General features: G+C 38.8%; 1 protein-coding gene across 2 annotated transcripts in view; it reads right to left on the bottom strand.

Moving 5' to 3' along the window:
- SLC2A9 (solute carrier family 2 member 9) overlaps window positions 1-19,234 on the bottom strand; it is a 115,339-nt gene that overhangs the window by 47,737 nt on the left and 48,368 nt on the right. For both annotated transcript variants that reach the window (XM_069793575.1, XM_069793564.1), the window contains 2 exons: window positions 13,113-13,300; window positions 7,228-7,338 (listed from right to left, as the gene is read on the bottom strand). In XM_069793575.1, the coding sequence (XP_069649676.1) occupies window positions 7,228-7,338; window positions 13,113-13,300 (299 nt within the window). The remainder of the gene's footprint in view (window positions 1-7,227; window positions 7,339-13,112; window positions 13,301-19,234) is intronic.

The raw sequence follows: 19,234 nt of genomic DNA, 5'->3' as shown, positions 1-19,234 counted from the left end.
TTGCGGGTCAGGAGGCAATGCAGAAGCATCCCAGGGACCATTGGCAGATCAAAGTTGTTCAACTGGGAGCCAATCCACAACAGAAAAGCCTCTCAGCTGGCACAATCTTTCATCAAGGCCAAAAAGGTTTTCTGAATCATTTAAGTGCACAGACTCTTCAACGGCCAGTCCATCAAGTTGGTAAGGTCTACAGTGTTTCTAACTAAAATTTGATTTATTTTTGAGGATTTCTTAAGAAAACCTATGACAATACATCAGTACCTCAAATTTCTCTGCTGAATTGTTTGTTCCCCTTTTCTTGATGGAAAAAGAAAGCTCAGATAAACTCTGAAGTTTCAGCAAATACTTGAAAAGAAAGTTCTGGCATGTCTTCTATAACATCACATTTCCCTGGTGAAAAAAATCCTGGTTTTGAGGTTATAAACAGAGAACAACTTCATTTTTAGTTATAATTATACAAATCCAAAACTTGTTAACTTGCAAAACCCACTAAGATGCTTATGACTCATAAGAAGTGGAAGATGATTCACCAGTTTTCAAGTATTTACAGTTCTGAATGCTCCACTGTTATGTGCTGGTAACTGTTACCTATTGAAGACCTATAACAAGTCAAAATATACTACATGGTAGAGTAAATGAAATAACAGGAAATTCAGTACATGCTCAAGTACAGTCAAAAAAAAGAATCTTACAACTGTTTTCTGTGATAGCACACTGAGTTATATGCCAAATTGTGTAGGCTGATACTTGTTTATGTGTGATCATAAACATGCATTTGTAGAAGCCTATACCGAGTCATGGGAATTAACACAGCTGAAATTACTGAAAATGTGTAAAAAAATATTGCAACCAAAATTCTCTCAACACAAACGTTTGGTGATAATAAGGCAACTGATATGCAAACTAAGTTAACAGTTCACACAACTTACTTTTGTCTGGCAGGAAACACTTGCGAATAAAGTTAAAAAAGCAAATGTCAATCTTTTCACTTGAGTCAGCTGCAGATACTGGGGCTGACATAATGAAAGCAGAGCGCATTAAAAAAGATCAGACAAGCTTCTCTAGATAAAATGAATGTGTAAGCGAGTTCTACAGTGCAAATGGGAGGTCACTGAATACTATTCCCTACTCATTTCTTTGTCCTAAATTATACTGAGAAAACCCCATTATATTTTCTTGATGTCTTAGCTCTGTAAAGAAGTTTGATCTATGTGCTAACGTCAAAGGTAGCCATGCTTTTTTTCTCATGTATTTTGGATATAGGTCTGAGTAAGCCTGCATGTCTAGATTCAGACTTGATGTGACAAGCTAACTCTGTGTTATTTCCATTTTAAATAGCAGGATTAAAATGGATAATCACATTTATATCACTGTCAGGTCTATTTATGACACAATGTGTAGTATCTTGCATCCAGGAAAAGGAGAGGAACAGAAGACTGAGCATTATAAATTGTTTTTTTGATTCCCATTTTTATCTATATCCATTTGTTTACTGGATGAATTATACAGTTGTAAAACAAAGAAATGGGTTATTTTATTTAAGTACATAAACTGGAATTTAGAGGCCTAGCACCAAGCTTGACCACATAAGCGCAAGCCTTAAATAAATCTGTGCCTACCCTGGCTGTCACATCAGTTTGCCTGTATCTGTGTTAATGCCATGACAGGATAAGATCCTACACACTTTCTGTAGGTACCAGGCTAGGGATTACTATCAGCAAAAGGTGGAATTGATTACTAAGTTTGTAAGCTCAGTCTGAACTATTTTGCAGTAAAGCATCCTTAGTCAGCTTCACTTGGCAGTGAAATTTTCCATTCACTGAAGAGGGTCCCCATACTCAATGCTTGCCGGACCAGCATGACCAAGACGTAGCCCATGCAGGGATTCACTCCAGCCAGCTGCTTTCACCTCAGCAGTACCTGGGAACAGCCCTTAGGGTGGCAGAGAAAAAACCCATTACCTTATTCCTATTATGTCTCTTCAGTAAGCTGTAGGTATTTTTGAAGCAAAGCTCGTTCTGTTGATGATTTATTTGTTAAAAGCATTAAGTTTCATCTTGTGTCAGGTTCACGTTATAAAAGCTAGACTAGATCTTGACCTTGATCTATGACAGATTACTGTGGGTGGTGCTTTATTTTCTAATGAAGCTATTTGAATCCCCTGATGCAGATCATCTCGAATAGATTGGGGAAAAAAATTACTCAAAATCATTATTTTTTTTTTTAATACAAAACAGCGGGAATCTTTAAAACTTGCAATTTCTGAATATATCCCGCAGAAGGATTTGTACTACACAACTGCAGTCTTTAACCCACTATACCTTGGGTCTTAGGAGTGGTGTTGTAAGGTAGACCTTCATAAGGAGACTTCTTCTCCTGGAAGGCACTACATGGTTACTTCAACACATCTAATCTTTGTCTATCCAAAAGTGTAATAAAATGATTAAGGAGGAATAATGTCTTTGTCTAAAAGAAATCCCATTGACCACTTGTGTATCAAGGTAGCATGCATTAACACAGTCACACTTTGCAATTCATCCTGCAACGAAAATGTGCCCAAATGCACTCCAGCTGTCAACAAATACCATGGTCTGGGAAGCTGCTTGGTCAATTATCTCTTTTCTACTGCTGATTCTTTCTGCTTACATTTTTTCCAATACATTGACTTTTGAGTTTCTCCCTTTAGAGAGTCTGGATGACATAGTTGATTATAAAAGGCTCTTTGCTACCTCTCCCATATTATTAATGGATATTTTTATGATTAATTGATCCAGGACAAGCCAGCACAGAATCCCACTTGATATTTCTGTGTACGACAGTGAAGTGTTGATAGCTACTCTCTAAGAATAGTTTTGCAGTTAGCTGAGCATCCACACTGTTATCATTTCATCCAGCCCACACCTCCTGTATCTTACTTTCTCTAAGCTCAACATGACGGACTTTTTCATACAATATGTATGAAAAACTGTGAAATTCACTGCTTTAGGATGCCATGGGCTCTAAAAACATACAGAAGTTGAAAAGCAACTAGGCAAATTCAAAAGAAAAAATTTTACCCAGGCTATTATAGGCCAAAGTATTACTTTCTACTTCTGGTACTCCTTGAGCAACAGCTTCTCAGGGTGAGGGGAAAAAAGGTGAAAAGGCCATGTTTGCCCCATTCTTTCACTCTCCTCTACTAACAGCCTATTGGGGATTATGGGTAGGTGAAGGTTGATTCTGACCTAATGCAAACAATGTCACATGGGACTGCATTAAAAGTCTCACTAAAAATCAGATTATAGCAAAACTTCCTAAGAAACCTCGAGATTAAAGTATTTGTCACCCCATTTTTTCCACTTGCTAAGACTGGCTGTCACTGGAACATATTTCTTCCTGTTCTGACCCCAGTGGAGCCACAGAGTTTCAGTGGAGATATCTTGCATTACCCTTTGGACACCATGGAGGAAATGTGTTAGGGATGAGAACACCTACTGAAGTGTCTGGAGTACCCTTGTTTAGATGAGCCATGCCCTAAGCAGGGAATCCCTTCTTGTATGTTAAGATCTATTAACATTAAAAGAAACACAGAACGAGTCTAAGAGCCCTTTCTCATGACGTCCCAAAGCAGAATAACATCTTCTCAACTAAGAAAGCTGGCTTCCTTGACTTCTGTGTGGTACTGCAAAAGATTTCCAATATTCTTTTATGGTCTACTACTGAATTGTATTTTAACTCATTCCAGGCTTCGCATGGCTTGTCTGTGTCACAGGCTTTGGAAGGCACATTAGTAACACCTTGATGCATCACCTTATGGGAAATGCTTAAGGCATAATCTTCTCAACATAGTCATAGTCTCTTCCTGTGAACATTATATAAAGACCAAATGTGGTGCCACAGATGGCAAAATTGGATGTGGGATGCTTAATTTGAATAACATTCTCTTTTATTCCATGCTGGTTTCATGGAAGGGGGAGGAATCTTTTGACACATTTACTTCTGTCTCCCTTTCCATTCAGCCTGTTGCCTTGTCAAAGAAAGGCACTAGCAAATTGTTCTTTTTGTCCACTAAGAGTAAGACAACAACTAAATTAAATTAACCTCAATTACTAAAAAGTACAAAAAAGCCACAGTAACCAATCTTACTAAAGAATAACTAAGTTTGTGGAGCCCCCTTATAATAGAATTTATAGAACAGACTTCTAATAAACACATATCTGCCAGGGAATTATTTAGGTATATTTCATCCTGCTTCAAAGCATGACATCCTGTCAGATAACTTACTGCTGTGACACGTCTGTGAGTAGGAATTCTATTCAGTATTTCATTCCAGAGGATACCTAACTTCTTCAGAAGCAAACCGAAATTAATGGGTGCTCTCATTTAAAAGTAGCTTGTCTAGCCAGTCCTCTAAACCGAATCTGTGTTCAGTACAATGGCTGGAGAAGTCTACAATTAACTGAAAAACATACAGAAAGGTTATATCGTCTCCCCAGAGAGAAGCCAAGGCACTACGTACACAATGCTACAACACAAGTGTTTCATGAAGTAAACTAGGAAGTGATGGTGTAAGCAGGAGCTGCAGCCAAATTATACGAATGAAAGGAAAATGACGATGCATGTGTTTCATTCTTCAATGTCTTGTTCATGTGGCTTTTGCTCAACAGGAAAAGGGATGGAGCTGTAGGCAAACCACGTTACTAGCAGGCATATCAAGCAATCTGAGGCAATATAGAGCTATAAAAAGGATGGGATGTTATTTGCCTTTCCTCAAGGACCACATCAACATTATCACTATTATGCTGCTGCTCCCAGGAAACACGTTAAAAGGGAGACTTTCAAATTTTTCCACAGTTTGAATGATATTTTATCTCCTAATTATTATTTTGCTTCTCTATGAAATATATCTATTTCGATCTTTTCCTTTAGCATTCATATGAGGCTCATCAATATCTAAGTATTCTTACTGAGGCTCAGAGTCTCATGACCACCTAACATATGCATAATGATCAGAGATGGTAGGTGATTTCATTGTGGACCTCTCCAATAGCTACTTCATTTACAAGAACAAAAACTCTCCTTCTATTACTGATAGGAGTATCTACTGAAATCCTGGAATTTATTATTAATAAAATCTGGTTTCTGCTAGCCAGCACAATATACAAAAAAAAACAAAACAGGAAAATTAAGTTCTCCCCTTGCTTTCTCCTGCTGCTTCTCTTCTTCCCTCCGAGTAGTACATAAGACATATGCACCTGACTTAATATTTAATGCTGTCAAATAGATTAAAATAAAAATGAACCACAAAAAAACCCCCAAACAGCAAAAAGAGCAGCTGAGAGGTTGGGAATGGGAGGAAATCACCCGTCCTTAGTTCTAGGCATGAAAAAAATTCAGAGGAAGTTACTTGTAGAAACGAGAAGCTGCAAAACCTTCAATTGAAAAACCAAATTCATATTGTTGTTCCTTTAAACAGCAGCAGTGATATATTTATGCAGATTACTGAAATAAAATTGAGGCTACAAAGCAACATTTCTCTTGAACTGAAAAAGCAAATTTGAAGGGAGCGGAGATATCAATACCTCAGCATTTCCAGAGGCACCGCAAGTAGCTTAAACGGAGAAAGTATTAAAAACGCTCCTCTCAGGCATAAAAAAGTTACCACACATACCAGGAACCAAAGCAGACACATCTACCTCATTATGTATGAACAGTGTGCTCTGAATAAGCCCCACAAACTGACAGCACAGAAGGAACTGAAAAGATGACAGACCCTATTTATAGAATGGCTTTAATACCATGGAATCATCTCCACGTGATTTTCATCTGTCTCCACAAAAAAGAGGTGTATTCTTCACTTAAATAACTGGCAGAATTATCATTATTATTTTTACGTGTATCTTAAACATAGAACCATTTCTGCAGTATCACAAAGAAGAAATTGTAAGAGGTAAGGATTTCCATATGTCACTATTTTCACCTATTAAAAAGAATGTCCCTTTAATTAAAAAAAAGATGGTTTACCCAAAAATAGATCTGTGGAAATTCACAAAGATCAGAAGAAGATCTTTGTGACCTTTGAGAGTCCTTATGTCCTAGACTATAAGAAAATATACTTGATAGCTGGATTTAGTTTAACATATTATAGGTCATAAACAGTTGCTTTGCCACTGGAAAGGATTTTTTTGCCAAAACCATTCTTCTGACATTTAAAAATGCTTGTCTGGTGTGTCCAGTATTGTGCAAATACAGTTGGTATAGAATATATGAGGATAAGGAAAAATTCTAACAAACAAAGAAAAGAATATTTGCTTGTTTGCAACTTTCCATTCCACAGACCTCTCCCATTGTTTCTTATGTACTGCAGTGCAAACAGAAATGTATTTCCTTTAGCAATTAATCATGTATTCACCTGTATTTTCAGGTTTAGTTTGCTCATTTAGTGGGTTTTTTTTTCCTAGTCAACTCTTCCATCTTGAAATAGGAAAGAAAAAAAATGTGCATGGATAATTTTTTCAGCTAACATCTTCCTCTATGTTCAGTGCGTAGCGAAGGTACACAACCTACTCAGGAGCTCGTGTGTTATGAAAGGATACCTGCTTGCCCCCAGTGAATGAGATAGCAGAATTTAACACAACATGGGACAACCTTGTTCTAGCGTGCTGGCTTCCTCTTTCACCAAGCTGGGTTGCAGACATTTACTCCTATATTTTTAAATGGCTGAAGAATTTTCCTCACTGTTTGTAAGCTGCTATAGAAAACGTGTCATTAAAATGTGCCCAGTAAGACATATGGCTGTCTCTGCGATCCACACTGAACACACCTAGATGTACTATGCCAGAGCCTTCTCCACCAACACTGCCTGCTTGCCAGCAGGCACGTGAGAAGACTCTCAGATGTGAATAAACTGCCACCAGGTAAAGTCATTCTACCAGGTGAAATCATTTATGAGTTAGCACTTAACATACTTCAGGCCCTGCTGTTCCTGCCTTCTTGCTCATACAAAGCACCTCAGGATATATCAACTTTTTATGCACCTAAAACTAGAGAGCATCTTCTTAAAAAAAAAATCCCCAGCCACAAAACTGGGCTTTGGATTAAACCTAGAAATAATATTTTCAATTGCTTTATCCACCATTACACTTAATCCTCAATACACTATTCTGTTTATATTCTACCCTGTATAAGGAAATAAAGTCAGTAATTTAAATACCAAACAAGTTAATGGATTTTTATAACCATACTTACAGAAAAAACAGCAGCCACAGTCTCAACAGCACCAGTACTTAGAGTAACATAGGGGATTGTTTCACGATTGATCCCAGCTTCACTGAAGATGTTGTTTGTGTAGTACCAGATCTGTATCAGGGAGAAGAAAATGAGTTATTAATCGTTATGGCTTGAACTACAACATATTGGTATTCAGTTCAAGCATCTGATCTGCCAGAGACCAGACTTCTTAAAACACTGAGCACTCCCAAATGACCGAGGGCTGGGGAGGACAGCAAATGAAGGGAAGGTGCAAATTTCAAGCAGATTAGTCACAACACTGCTGTACTTCTGCTTGTGGACCCAGGCAGAATTACAAGCAGCTTTAACTCGATTTAGCTTAATTCACTTTAGGAGTAAATCAAAGAAACTCACTTTAAGCTTGAACAAGAGGATACAAATAGGTTTCGTGTGGCTGACCCACACTGCTTAAAAAGCAGGTTTGGGTGGCTTTATGGAATACTTCAATGGCACGTAACAACAGAGAAGAGAACAGGAAAGAGATGCTGAGGCACTGCAGAAACTGCTCCTTTTTGGACAGAAGGTGTGGAATTTATCTCACTTTAACCTCACTGCAGTGTGGACATCTGCAGTACAAGCCATCACCCTAATCTCTATCATCAACAGAAAGAAAAAATACTTTTAGAGTCAGAGTTGCTTGGTGAAAAGTAAAAAGCCTCTTTTACGATGAAATGAATCATAGGCCAGAAGGAGCTGTCACGAATGGACAGAAACACAGGGAGTGTAGGGTTACTAGCTTAGAGGAAGTCATTCATGTTTGGTCAGTAAAACCACATCCAGTGGTGACAATATCCAGACAGAGAATATATAGTGGTAATACTCTAAAATAACAAGTTTGGTAAGTATCAGAGCCCCACTCATATCACAAATAAAGTCTGAAAACCATATAATATTTATGTTGTCCTCAAGGTGACAGCAAGAACTAGCCACAGATTTCAGCTGCCAAAAGCATGCAACAAGAAGAGACTACCTTGGAGAAAGAAAAGATAATTGATTTACTAGAGAAATGAAAAACAATTGAAATAACCAATTATCAGAAGAAAACAAGTTCTAAACTACAGCTGATTACCTGTGACAACAAAACTGAAGCCAGAGATAATGATGGCCCTAAGCATAAAAGTAGCAGTGATATTTTTTCACATATGCTGTCCATGTGACAAGCCCTAACAGGGCAAGCACTGCTAAAGAAAAGGCTTGTCTGATGAATAGAAGTGTTTTGATCACATGAGGAAAACCCTGCTGCCTACCAGCATATTATGCACATGCTACATCTGTTCATCAAGCTACTAACTCAGGAGCTTTGTAAAAAAAAAAACCAAAACAACAGTAATTCTAAATTCCCAACTAGTCCTTCAGCAAAGCTGCTTGTTCCAGACCAAAGAAGAAAATCCAACTCATCTTACATAAACCAAAAGTAAAATAAAATACCAGGGACTAAAAAGTCACCTATATCACCTTACAGATAAAGAGAAGCTGACTGAAGACTTTTATGCCTACTGCTGGCTCATCGGCTCTCAGCAGAATAGATGCAGTGACAATAAGTGATAGTAGCAAACTTCTCTATATGAAGTAATCTGCCTTCATGGAGCGTAGACTGTTGTTAATTGTGCATTTCACTGGCCTGCTGATAGAGAGCACAGACTGAAGCAAACCCAAGAATCAGCTCTCAGTTCCTTCTGAAATGTTTAAGCCCAATGATAAATTTTTTGGGACCCAGTACTCTGACAACCTATTCACCTCCAATACACCTATGCAGTATATAAGGAAAACAAGGTAGCACAAAACCATGATAAAAGTAATTTTTTTCTTCATACTACAAGTTACAAGATTGAAAAATTCACGCAATGGAAGTTAGAAAATGTAATTTAGGCATTTCATTCTTGGTACCAGTTTTGCATAGCAGATAGAACTTCTTAAAATGATGGTGACATTGCAGGTATGCAGACCTTGAAAGAGAAAAGGCCAAAGAGTCACTTAAGCAGACAACTCCTGAATGAAATTTGCCAAAATGTAACAACTAGAACATAAGATGTTTCTCAAGTGGTTTTACAGAAGAGTGTGACTGACTACTGATGGTAAGAGTGGTAATAACACAGGTAGATTAAAAAACTGGCAGAGCAAAGACAGGATGAGGTTCACTGACTTAATAGTCTCTGTAGCAGCACAAAAATAAATTAGGGTAAAAATTAACAAGATGTACACATTTCAAAACAATAAAAGTGAAAGTTTTTCAGCCTGTGTATCATTAAACAGGGAAGTACATTGCTCTAGGATATTACTGAGACAAACTTAGTAAGCTAAATGATGACTACTCTACTTTCACTTAAGTTATTTTTCTAACATGGTTTTTGTTAGCTCATGATTTCATTAGCTCACAAAACTAACTAATGATTGGGCTAAAAGTCTTGGAATGAAAGAGCTGTGGAAAATGGGGCAGAGTCCATGGTGGGTTGCTGTTGCTTCACAGGCTGAAGTAAAACTTCGTCATTTTGGTCAGTTAAACAGCTGCCATGAGGAACAGCTGTATCTCTGCAGTCCGATTTCTGTGAGCCTGGAGGTAACATTTTAGCATTCTTGCCTGTAGACTAGTTAGCTGCATAAAAGTTGCTTTCTTTGCTTATCATAAGCTTTTACTCCTATAAGGTCTTAGCTTAAAGTGGCATGCAGTATATGTTACCAGTGGTGTTCCCAAACTTTCTCACACCATTGACCCCTCTAGCATTGACTCAGTTTTCCAGTCCTTTTATTTCTCATCCAGCTCCCTACATACATTTCTTCTTAAGAAATTCAACTCTTCAACAGGGAAAAAAAGCAACAAAAAGTGATGGGTAACAACACAGACATACACTGTGTTGCACACTCAACCCTGCCTACACTGCCCGATGCCAGGTCTTCTCCATACCAAGTATGAAGAGCGCACCGTGGTAGATCTTTTGCATACTGAAAACATGCATTGCTGCACGGACCCCCGTCCCCACCATGATTTCTTGCCATTTCAAATACACCCCTCTGCCTTCAGGACAAAGCCCAGAGAAGCCTAGGGATCCTACTTTGGGAATGACTCTCTTAAAGCAATATGCAGTACAGTGTATTTCTTGATGTGAAAAAGAATAAAGTTCACCAATGAGAACTTCACTGTAGTTTTGAGTCTTCTTTAGAACTGAGATACAATGGTGGAAGATAAATAAATTTATTATGGATGATATGTATCATGGATAAATTCTATCAGACGACAAGGGACTAATACAGATTCACTTATTTATGTCAATTTAGGTCAGACTGCCTGGTATTTCATTATAATTGAATACGTTAATACAATCAGGGCTTCACCATGATTTCTGTTCAATGTGGAAACCAACAAATGTACTGTTTTTAAGCACAACAAATTTTTATTGTAAAGTAAGAGCCTTAAAAGGAAGCAAGTGTTCTCAGATACCAGCAGGATGATTACAGAAGTCTGCCAGTTGGTAATTTCCCCAGAGATTGACCTGAGACTCTCGCCTGAAAGAAGTCCAACTTTCCCATATGCCCTACCCAGATGGTAGTTGCAGAAAAGACCAGACTGACTAACAGGGCACTAGAGACAAAGCAAATGGTGGGAGCTATGAGTTAGAAGGAAGCGTTTGCAGCCAGTTAAACCTTGCTGATGCTGGCTCACACCCAGCAGGTTAATTCAGATGCAGTCAGGCAAGCCAAGACCTGGGTTCAGCAGCATCTGTCACACCTGTACCTGTCCTCTAATCTCTGAGCTTCAGGTGACTTGAGCAAGATCAGCCAGGAAAGCCATGCAAAAGAGACAAGGAATTGAAACCCGGTCTCTTAATCAAGTGGTCCAGCTATTTCTCTTGACCTCTCTTATAACTGCTTGTTTTTACTATTAACTATTTAAATAATCGATTTCAGAACGCAAATTCTGTGTGAATAATTTTTTTCTCATGTTTAGTGGCATTGCATGGGAGGAGAAGCAAAGTGATAATAATAAAAAAAGGTAAGGCTTGAAACAGCCAACTCAACACACAGGTTTCCTGACAAAGATAGTATTTCTGAGGCATATTTTTAGAAAGTGGCCACCCAATGGCACTTTAAAACAACTCTGGCACCCATTTCGGACTGGACATGTTTCACTACCCCCCCACACCCCCACTCAAGCTATGAAAGTGTGGCTTTGTTCTGCCATGGAATACTGAACAATTTCTGTCATTTATTAAATACCCGCAAAGCCATAAAACTCTTCCATTTCCCCTGAAAATTTAGCTGTGGCATTCTCTTTTTTTTTTTTTTTTTGGCAATGTGCTTCATTATTTGAACAGTCTGTTTCTTACTACAAGTGTCATTTTTTTTTCACTTATGCGTTGATAAATCTTAGAAAGACTGGACGACAAGATAATTCCATTTCTTTTCTTAAAAAAGTATCCACAATGAGGAACAAAATAGCCTGTCATTACCATTGAAATCCTACAATTAGGATTTCACCTATACAAACGTTTTTATAGTTCACCCCACAGTATGAAAAAAATCTTCTATTTCCCTCCTAGTATTTTGTTAAAAGCTTTTAGACACCAGAGTTCTAATTGCATTAATCCTTCAAATGGCCTTGGACAAATTACTTTGTATTAGGAGTGTTAAAGCTATAGAGATACCTGAGATAAGCCTGAACTAGTTGTCTTAGATACCAGAAGCATTTACACTTATTATCGCTGATTAGCCCTGGGGGGCGAAAAACCAAACTACCTGAAGTATGCTGTAATGCACAAAGCCACAGTAAGAGCTCCTTTCAGCAGCGGTAATATTGTCTTTCAAATATATATAAGTAATTAACACCTTTGAACTATGATGAAAACCCCTTTTGCTTCGAGATGCTTCATGAGAGCATTCATGTTGTGCACTGTAAAGCATCTAAGCCAGATGTCACAAGCTGCAGCAAGGAAAGTGCTGGCGGGATAAAAAACCCCACTTTTCACAGTGTAAGTGGTGAAAACACCTGGCATAGGTTGCCCAGGGAGGTTGTGGACTCTTTACCCTTGGACATATTTAAAACTCAACTGCACAAAGCCCTCTATTGCCTGAGCCAACCCTGAAGTCAGTCCTGCTCTGGGCAGGGGCTTGGACCAGATGACTTCCAAAGATCCCTTCCAACCTAAATTGTCTGTGACCCTCTCCTAGCTGATGCAATAGGCGTGGACAGATGGAAAAGAAGACTTTGATATCCATTAGCCTCAGACACATTAATGGTCAACAGGACTTCTGGCTATTGACTGTTTTGTGTCTTTTTTTCCTCTTTTGCTTCACTTTTCCAAGAAAGGCATAACGAAGCACAGCTTATTCTTCGAATTGTATGAAACAACAACAAAAATCAAGCATTCCGTGCAACCTCTTAAAATCACTTACAGGAACTTTTGCTGAATTCTGTAAGTACAGAACTGAATTAATCCAAGCAGAAACGTCTACTGAAAAGACCAGTTTTACCTAACATGAACAAACATGGGGCATATCAGACCAGATCTTAACCGACCAGAAACAGAGAATCTGAGTATCAGAAGCAGAAGCTGCACACTCTTTCTTTGCTGATCTGTGCTATCTTTTCATGTACTCCTTCAAAGTTAACACAACATGGCTACTGTCCCTATTTTTTTGTTGTTGTTGAAAAAAATCCAAACAAATGATGCAGATCTCCACGGACCTTCCCACATGCTGGCATAACAAAATCACTACTACTAAGGAGCAGCCAAAAATGAAAGTCATAGAGGTTGCTGAACCCTTGTACAATCCCTGCACAAACCTTGTATTAAAAAGAAAGAAAGGAGCACCGCAGGAGATGCCATGGCCTGAAGAAGGACACTTACAGCATTTAGCCCACAGAGCTGGTAGCAGCCCATGGTGACAACCACGGTAATGACTTGCCATCGCACAGCGTGGGTTCTCAGGAGCTGAAGTATCGACACTAACTTGGTGTTTCTTTGGACTCGAGACTCTGCCAAAACTTCTTCTACTTCATGAGACACGTCATCTTTCCCAAGGAAGGTCTGAAATGCTACAAAGAAAGGACATGTACTTTAGGCCAGACACTTGGCTCTATGTGCATTTACAACAGACTTGTTTCATAGAAAGGGAAACGTGTGACACAAACAGGAGACATACATGGGCTACAACTTAATTTTTCTGCCAACAATATCATTCTGCTCTGGGTATGATCTGGCTTATCCCTGCAACTGGTCTCAGAAACTGCAACAAGAATATAATCTGGCACCCTACTGGATCTCTCCTTATATTATTTCGTATATAATACAGCCTAAGGTCCAGTGCGGAGTGAAAACCCTGTGTAATCTGAAAAAAGGGTTTAAAAGCAAAAGCAGTTCTGAACAGTATTTGAGTTGCCTATTTTTGCAGCCTAACAATATAGCAGACTTTGCTGCTGGAGATAGATTGGATAGAGAGGTAATAAGATGTAAAAACATACATAAGTCTGGTAAACCAAGAAAAGGCAGACATTTGAAAGGAATAGCTATTACTCTTCATATTACCTCTTATTTTTACTAGCATACAGACAAGAATTCACTTTGTCAAGATGATTAATATTAGAAAGAATTACCCAGAGCAGTTCAATATTTTCTATTTGTCAACACTGGAGACACAGGAGTGAATTTACCTGCCAAATGTAAGCAAACAAACTCATCTCCCCAGAAAAACATACCATTCAGTATTATATTATTGCACATCGATGACTTACTGAGATATCCTTCCACTGTGAATAACAAAAGCTTTCCATCTCACACCTCCTCCAAGAGGTACTACAAACAGATACCTCCTAACAGGGGTGGTGTATCTCCACCAACCTTGTTTTACAGATAGTGTATATGCCGATGATACTTTTGTCACGATCTTATGAACATACCCCAGGGGTTGGCTTTTTAAGAGATGTTTAAAATGCTCATCATCTTGGAATGACTGCAAAGAAACAATTACTTTACACATACCCCTGCAACAAAGCTTTGTGACCCAGCAGGATGCTAACTCTAAAAACAATCATTTACACAGCAGGTCACTTAAAATTGTTATTTTTTTATTAAGTGAAGAAGTTGATTTAGTTCTCCTAAGAGCCGAATCAATTCTTGTCTTATCCACAGTTTTGCACAGTACTGCCTATAAATAAATGACCTTCACATTTTTCAGGAAGTCTATGTTCTTTTGGGTCATAGAAAGGACTTGAATGGTCAAGAAAGCCAGAGACACTGATTAGTCATGGTTAAAATGCCCAGACCACATGTAAGTTTTGGAAGTTACAAAATTTTAACTTTACGAAGTAGCTGAAAAGGCCAAATAGAGGCATTTCAATGTTGTGAGGGACAGGCCACACAAATGAACTGGTGGCCTCCCCCTCTCTGTCCCTTTGGCGAATGGGCAACTCTGCACACTCTGCCTGGCTCCCAGTCTGGCGGCACAGGGAACTAACGCAAGCTCTGGGCCAAGATTTTCAGAGGCAGTTAGCACTTCTATTGCATTTTAATGGGCCCTACGTGACTCTGCTTAACAAGAAGGATGATTTTTTTTTAAGGGATGAACACTGACCACCTCTGGGTGTTGAGTCACTTCATAACATTCATTTATTCTGATATCCAGTGTCTCTCTTGGCAAGGGAGAGGTCAGAAATTTTTAAATCCCCCAGAAACAGCATAAGATTTATCTTTTCACACAGGCCTTAGAATCAGAAATGAGTTAAATTTGGACTTCAGAACCCAGAATTTAAGCTGCTGAGTTTTGTCCTTGTGTCACTGTCTGTTTTTTATTATTAAATGACATGCTAAATGCTCGTTAAAATGAGTGTGATGTATTTAAAGACACTGATAAGAAATGTAAAATTAGAACAATGTGTGCCTATGGTATGCTAAAGTCAATGTCTCATGCTTAAATTACACTTTCCTCAGTATTATTAGAGCGCTGATATAGAAAAACTCAGATAAAGATGAGAACAACCAGACATATGTCACCATACACTTCTTTCAAAAGATTCTCTCAGATTTTTAAGCATCTGCTTTATCTGTGTAAATTAGGTCAGTGCACAATTCTCTTTATTTTTCATTCCTTAGAATCCTTGGCATTACTGTAGGGCACACAAGTCAAAAATATAGGTGCAGTCAAGTAAAAGGAAAGCAATCTGTCTTTTCTGCACAAGGGAGCTTGCTGTATTTCTAGAGGGACAAGGAAGTAAAAAACTGCAATTACCAAAATTACCAAGTACAAGCCAAGAAAAATATAGACACCTGCTTTCTTTTTCTTCCCTCCCTGGTATTAGGACCAGAGAGGTAAATGCCACTAGGAAACTTTGACGGATACTTAAAATTACCAACAAGTCAAGAAATGCTAAGAAAATGCTATGCTATATATACATAGTTTTGAGTAGACAACACTCACTCTTCTTGGAAAAACACATTTTCCTGCTACTCAACACATCTTCAATTTTCTTCCGTTAAGAGTTTTTCTGTACAGTAAGAATCATAATTTTATACATAATTAATGTGGAAATAAATTCTGCATTAGCAGGGAGATGGGAAAACTCAAAGGTCTTTCAATGTGTGATGTTCAATTCTGTTCATTTTACATTTTAAATCCCTGCATTATTGCACTGAGAAGCACAGCAGTCGTTCATCTCCCTGCTGCAATGACTCATTTCCCTCTGTGACTGGCTGCTTCTCTCTGTAAGGAAGTCTTATTTTCATGTCATGCTTAAAACCATCTAAGGAGTTACAGTTCTAGCAACTTTTAGACCTTTCCCAGATTTCTTTTTAACTCCCTTAGATCAGAAGCTCCTAGATGCTCAGCTTTCAAATGTCAGGACACTGCCTTTATAAAAAGCAAAAGTGGATGGTTCCAGTCAAATGGAAAGCAGCTAGGAAAGCCTTCCGTTTACACCACCAGGTTTTATTCATCTCAGCTAAGTGAAGGTGAAACATCTGAAAGTGGTTCAAAGGTCTCAACAAATCAGTCGGCACTGTCTTTAAAACGAATCACGCCTTTAAATTAACTGAAGATGGACACTCAAGATCTCAACTACATGGGGAATTATTAATTCTTTTTCCACTGTAGTACTTCTAGGACTGTGCAAAGAAAGCAGTTGTTACTGTAAAGACTGAATTAGCATGTAAACTTTGAGAAGACATTTTAAAGGATCAAAATGCTACTCTCTGGTTTACAGAATACAGTCAGCCCCAGGCAAGAGGAGGCAGAAAAAGAGACAAGTGGTCACAGGTAGTAGTTTGGGCTTATGCCTTTAAAAACTTTAAAAAAAAAAAAAAAAAAAAAAAGCTGCATGGGTATTATTGTCATCTGTTTCCCACAGACACGTTCACTTTCACCTCACTGATGATTAAGTATATTAAACCCAGTGTCTTTAACACAAAGCTTTGTCTAAGCTCTGCTTAAACAGCATCTTCTTTGGCCACTGTGGGAGACAGAATACTGGGCTGGATGGACCCAGCCAGACATCTCCTATTAATGCTGGCTGCTGTTCTGAGTGGTGGTAGACATATGGGATGCCTCGCTGATTGCCTCAGCACTTGCAAGAAGTTCACCCAACTTCAATGCTTTTGAACTGGATATGTAGTAATTTCCCTGTAGTAACTTCATGTCAACATAAAAATATTTGGCAAAGTGAAAATACAGTTATTTTCATATACCCCTAATTTTATTAGAGTACTGAACAGCCAGAAGAATAATTTAGATATGCCTTGCTAGAAGAGTTTTAAATAGCTATTTAAATCTAGCAAAATGCTAATTAACTACTAGCATGTAGCATAGCAAAGTTCAAGAATAAATCTCAGATTTGCTATTCCAATTCAGTAAATATAACTGCAAGCAAAAGTCTTTAGGCTTTTCCCATGTGTCACATCCTTCTCCTAAGTAAAGGAACACACCGATCTGTGAGTTATCATCCAGTTTGGGATTACATCTTAACCTATTCTTATGTCTGGTTTCACAGACCATCCATACAAAATAGGCCTGTTCAGGTTCACTTGAAACTAGCCAAGATGTACAGGTAAAACAAAATATCCACATGCCACCCTAAAATAACACAAGAATTGGTAAACCCAGTTGTATCAAAGGTCCAGTGAACCCAGTATCCTTTGTAAAAGACAGGAGGTTTAAGAAAAGTTTAAAAACAAAACAGGCACACCACCATCACTCCAGCTTTTGGTAGTCAGCAACCACCTGAGATGGAGCCTCTACCATAAGCCAGCAAGTGTAGTAGTCATGGCTGTCCCTTCCTTTCCAATAAGCATAGCTTACAATGCTGTGAGACATACAAAACCCACAGATAAACAAAAATAGATCATTTGTCCTTGTTGTCAGTCATAACAACTTCATTTAAATCACTGGATTTGCAGCAATTTGTTCCTGCCACAACTTTGTTTTTAATCTTTCTCCTGTCCACATGGGCCCCATGAGGAGCTTTGTAAAAAATTAGCTACCTGCTTTTTTAAACCAGGAATGGCCTTGCTCTTTTATCACATCAAAAAGTATCAACTCTAATCCATCTTTCTAAGAATTTAAATCTACCCTTTTTGTTATACCTGTTGCGATGCTTCTTTCATAAGCATGGGAGTTTTAACGTATCACTGAACGTACTAGATGAATAGATTTTGTACGTCACCAACAGATGTTACTGTAACGTTTTACCTAAGTTATTCGACCCTTAAGACACAACAATATTCTTGTTCTCTGGCAAGCTGGGATGACAGCTGAATTCCCTTATTGATTTACGTGACCTGCTACTGTAGCTGCATCGAAAATGCAGGTTTCCTCTTTGTAACAGTATTCTTCAAAAGAGACACGTCAACTCTCCAACTTGAAGTGTTTATAACCAATGTTGTTAGTCATAAAAATGTTCTGTTTTATCACACTACTACTACTGGTTTCATTTATATTGCATCATTGCCACAGTCACAGATGAGAGGTCCACTTGGCTTGCAACTAATAGACAACTAATGTCAAATTCCTGTCTTACTGTCCTAGAGCTTAGATGGTAAACTGCCTGATGTAATTAGAGCAGCAGGTTTTTCTTTTTCCTCCTGTTTCTATTCCTGTTACTCTTTGCTCCCACTGCTCTCTAGCAACTGAACAATGGTCTCCTTCCAAAGTCCTTCTCCTCAACCATTTAAATGCCCATTTCTCCTCCGCTGTCTGGTGAGCTTTAAGAACAATCACACCAGTTAAATGCTAGGCATTTTTCTCCCTTCTGTTCTACCAAGAGAGGAGAATGTTAGTTATGGGACCTTGGAGGGGAGCTGGGATGGTTCTACCCTCTACCCATGAACAGACTTTTAGCTTCTTGAGCAAAGCAGGCTTACAGATTGTGCTGTTGGTCCAGTCAACCAATCTCCCCCCCCAACACACGAATCAGTTCTCCCACATACAGCAGCGAGATAGCTCAGCTCCTGTTGGTCTCAGGGAGCTGGATACAGGATGGCGACCTCCGGAAAGACAAGCAGAGTTTGGCTGCTAGCACTGCTTTCGGCAGCAGACAACTGCAAGTCAGCCACGTCATCTGTACGGCTGATCAGCCAGACATTGGCTCAGCCACCCACAGCGTGCACCGTCTGCGCTGCTAGAAAGGGGAAAAGCAGGGAATCGCGTAGGTCCCTGTTAATGGAGCTCAGGAGACACCACTCATCTGGGGCCTCACTACTCCTGTGCTCATGGAGTAGCTTCTCTCATGGTGGCGTGGTTTAAGTTCACACATGATGCCTGCCTTCTCTAACTTTATCCCTTCTCCTTTTTCATCACTTACAGAACACATTTTGGTCCTTCTCCCTTTCAGTCTCTTATTTGCCACTTAAAAACATCATGCTCTTTTGCACCTCTGCCAAAAAGAGAAGGAGGCCACTTGTATTTTGGTAGTTATAGTCTGATTATCTCCTGAGGACAGAAGAAAAGGAGAGGATGAAAGGAGGAGTAGATCTTTAGGGAAACC

The sequence above is a fragment of the Haliaeetus albicilla genome, chromosome 1 (genome assembly GCF_947461875.1).
Source record: "Haliaeetus albicilla chromosome 1, bHalAlb1.1, whole genome shotgun sequence".
NCBI lineage: Eukaryota > Metazoa > Chordata > Aves > Accipitriformes > Accipitridae > Haliaeetus > Haliaeetus albicilla.
The sequence above is the reverse complement of the archived record's forward strand: the minus strand, read 5'-3'. Positions and strand labels throughout refer to the sequence as shown.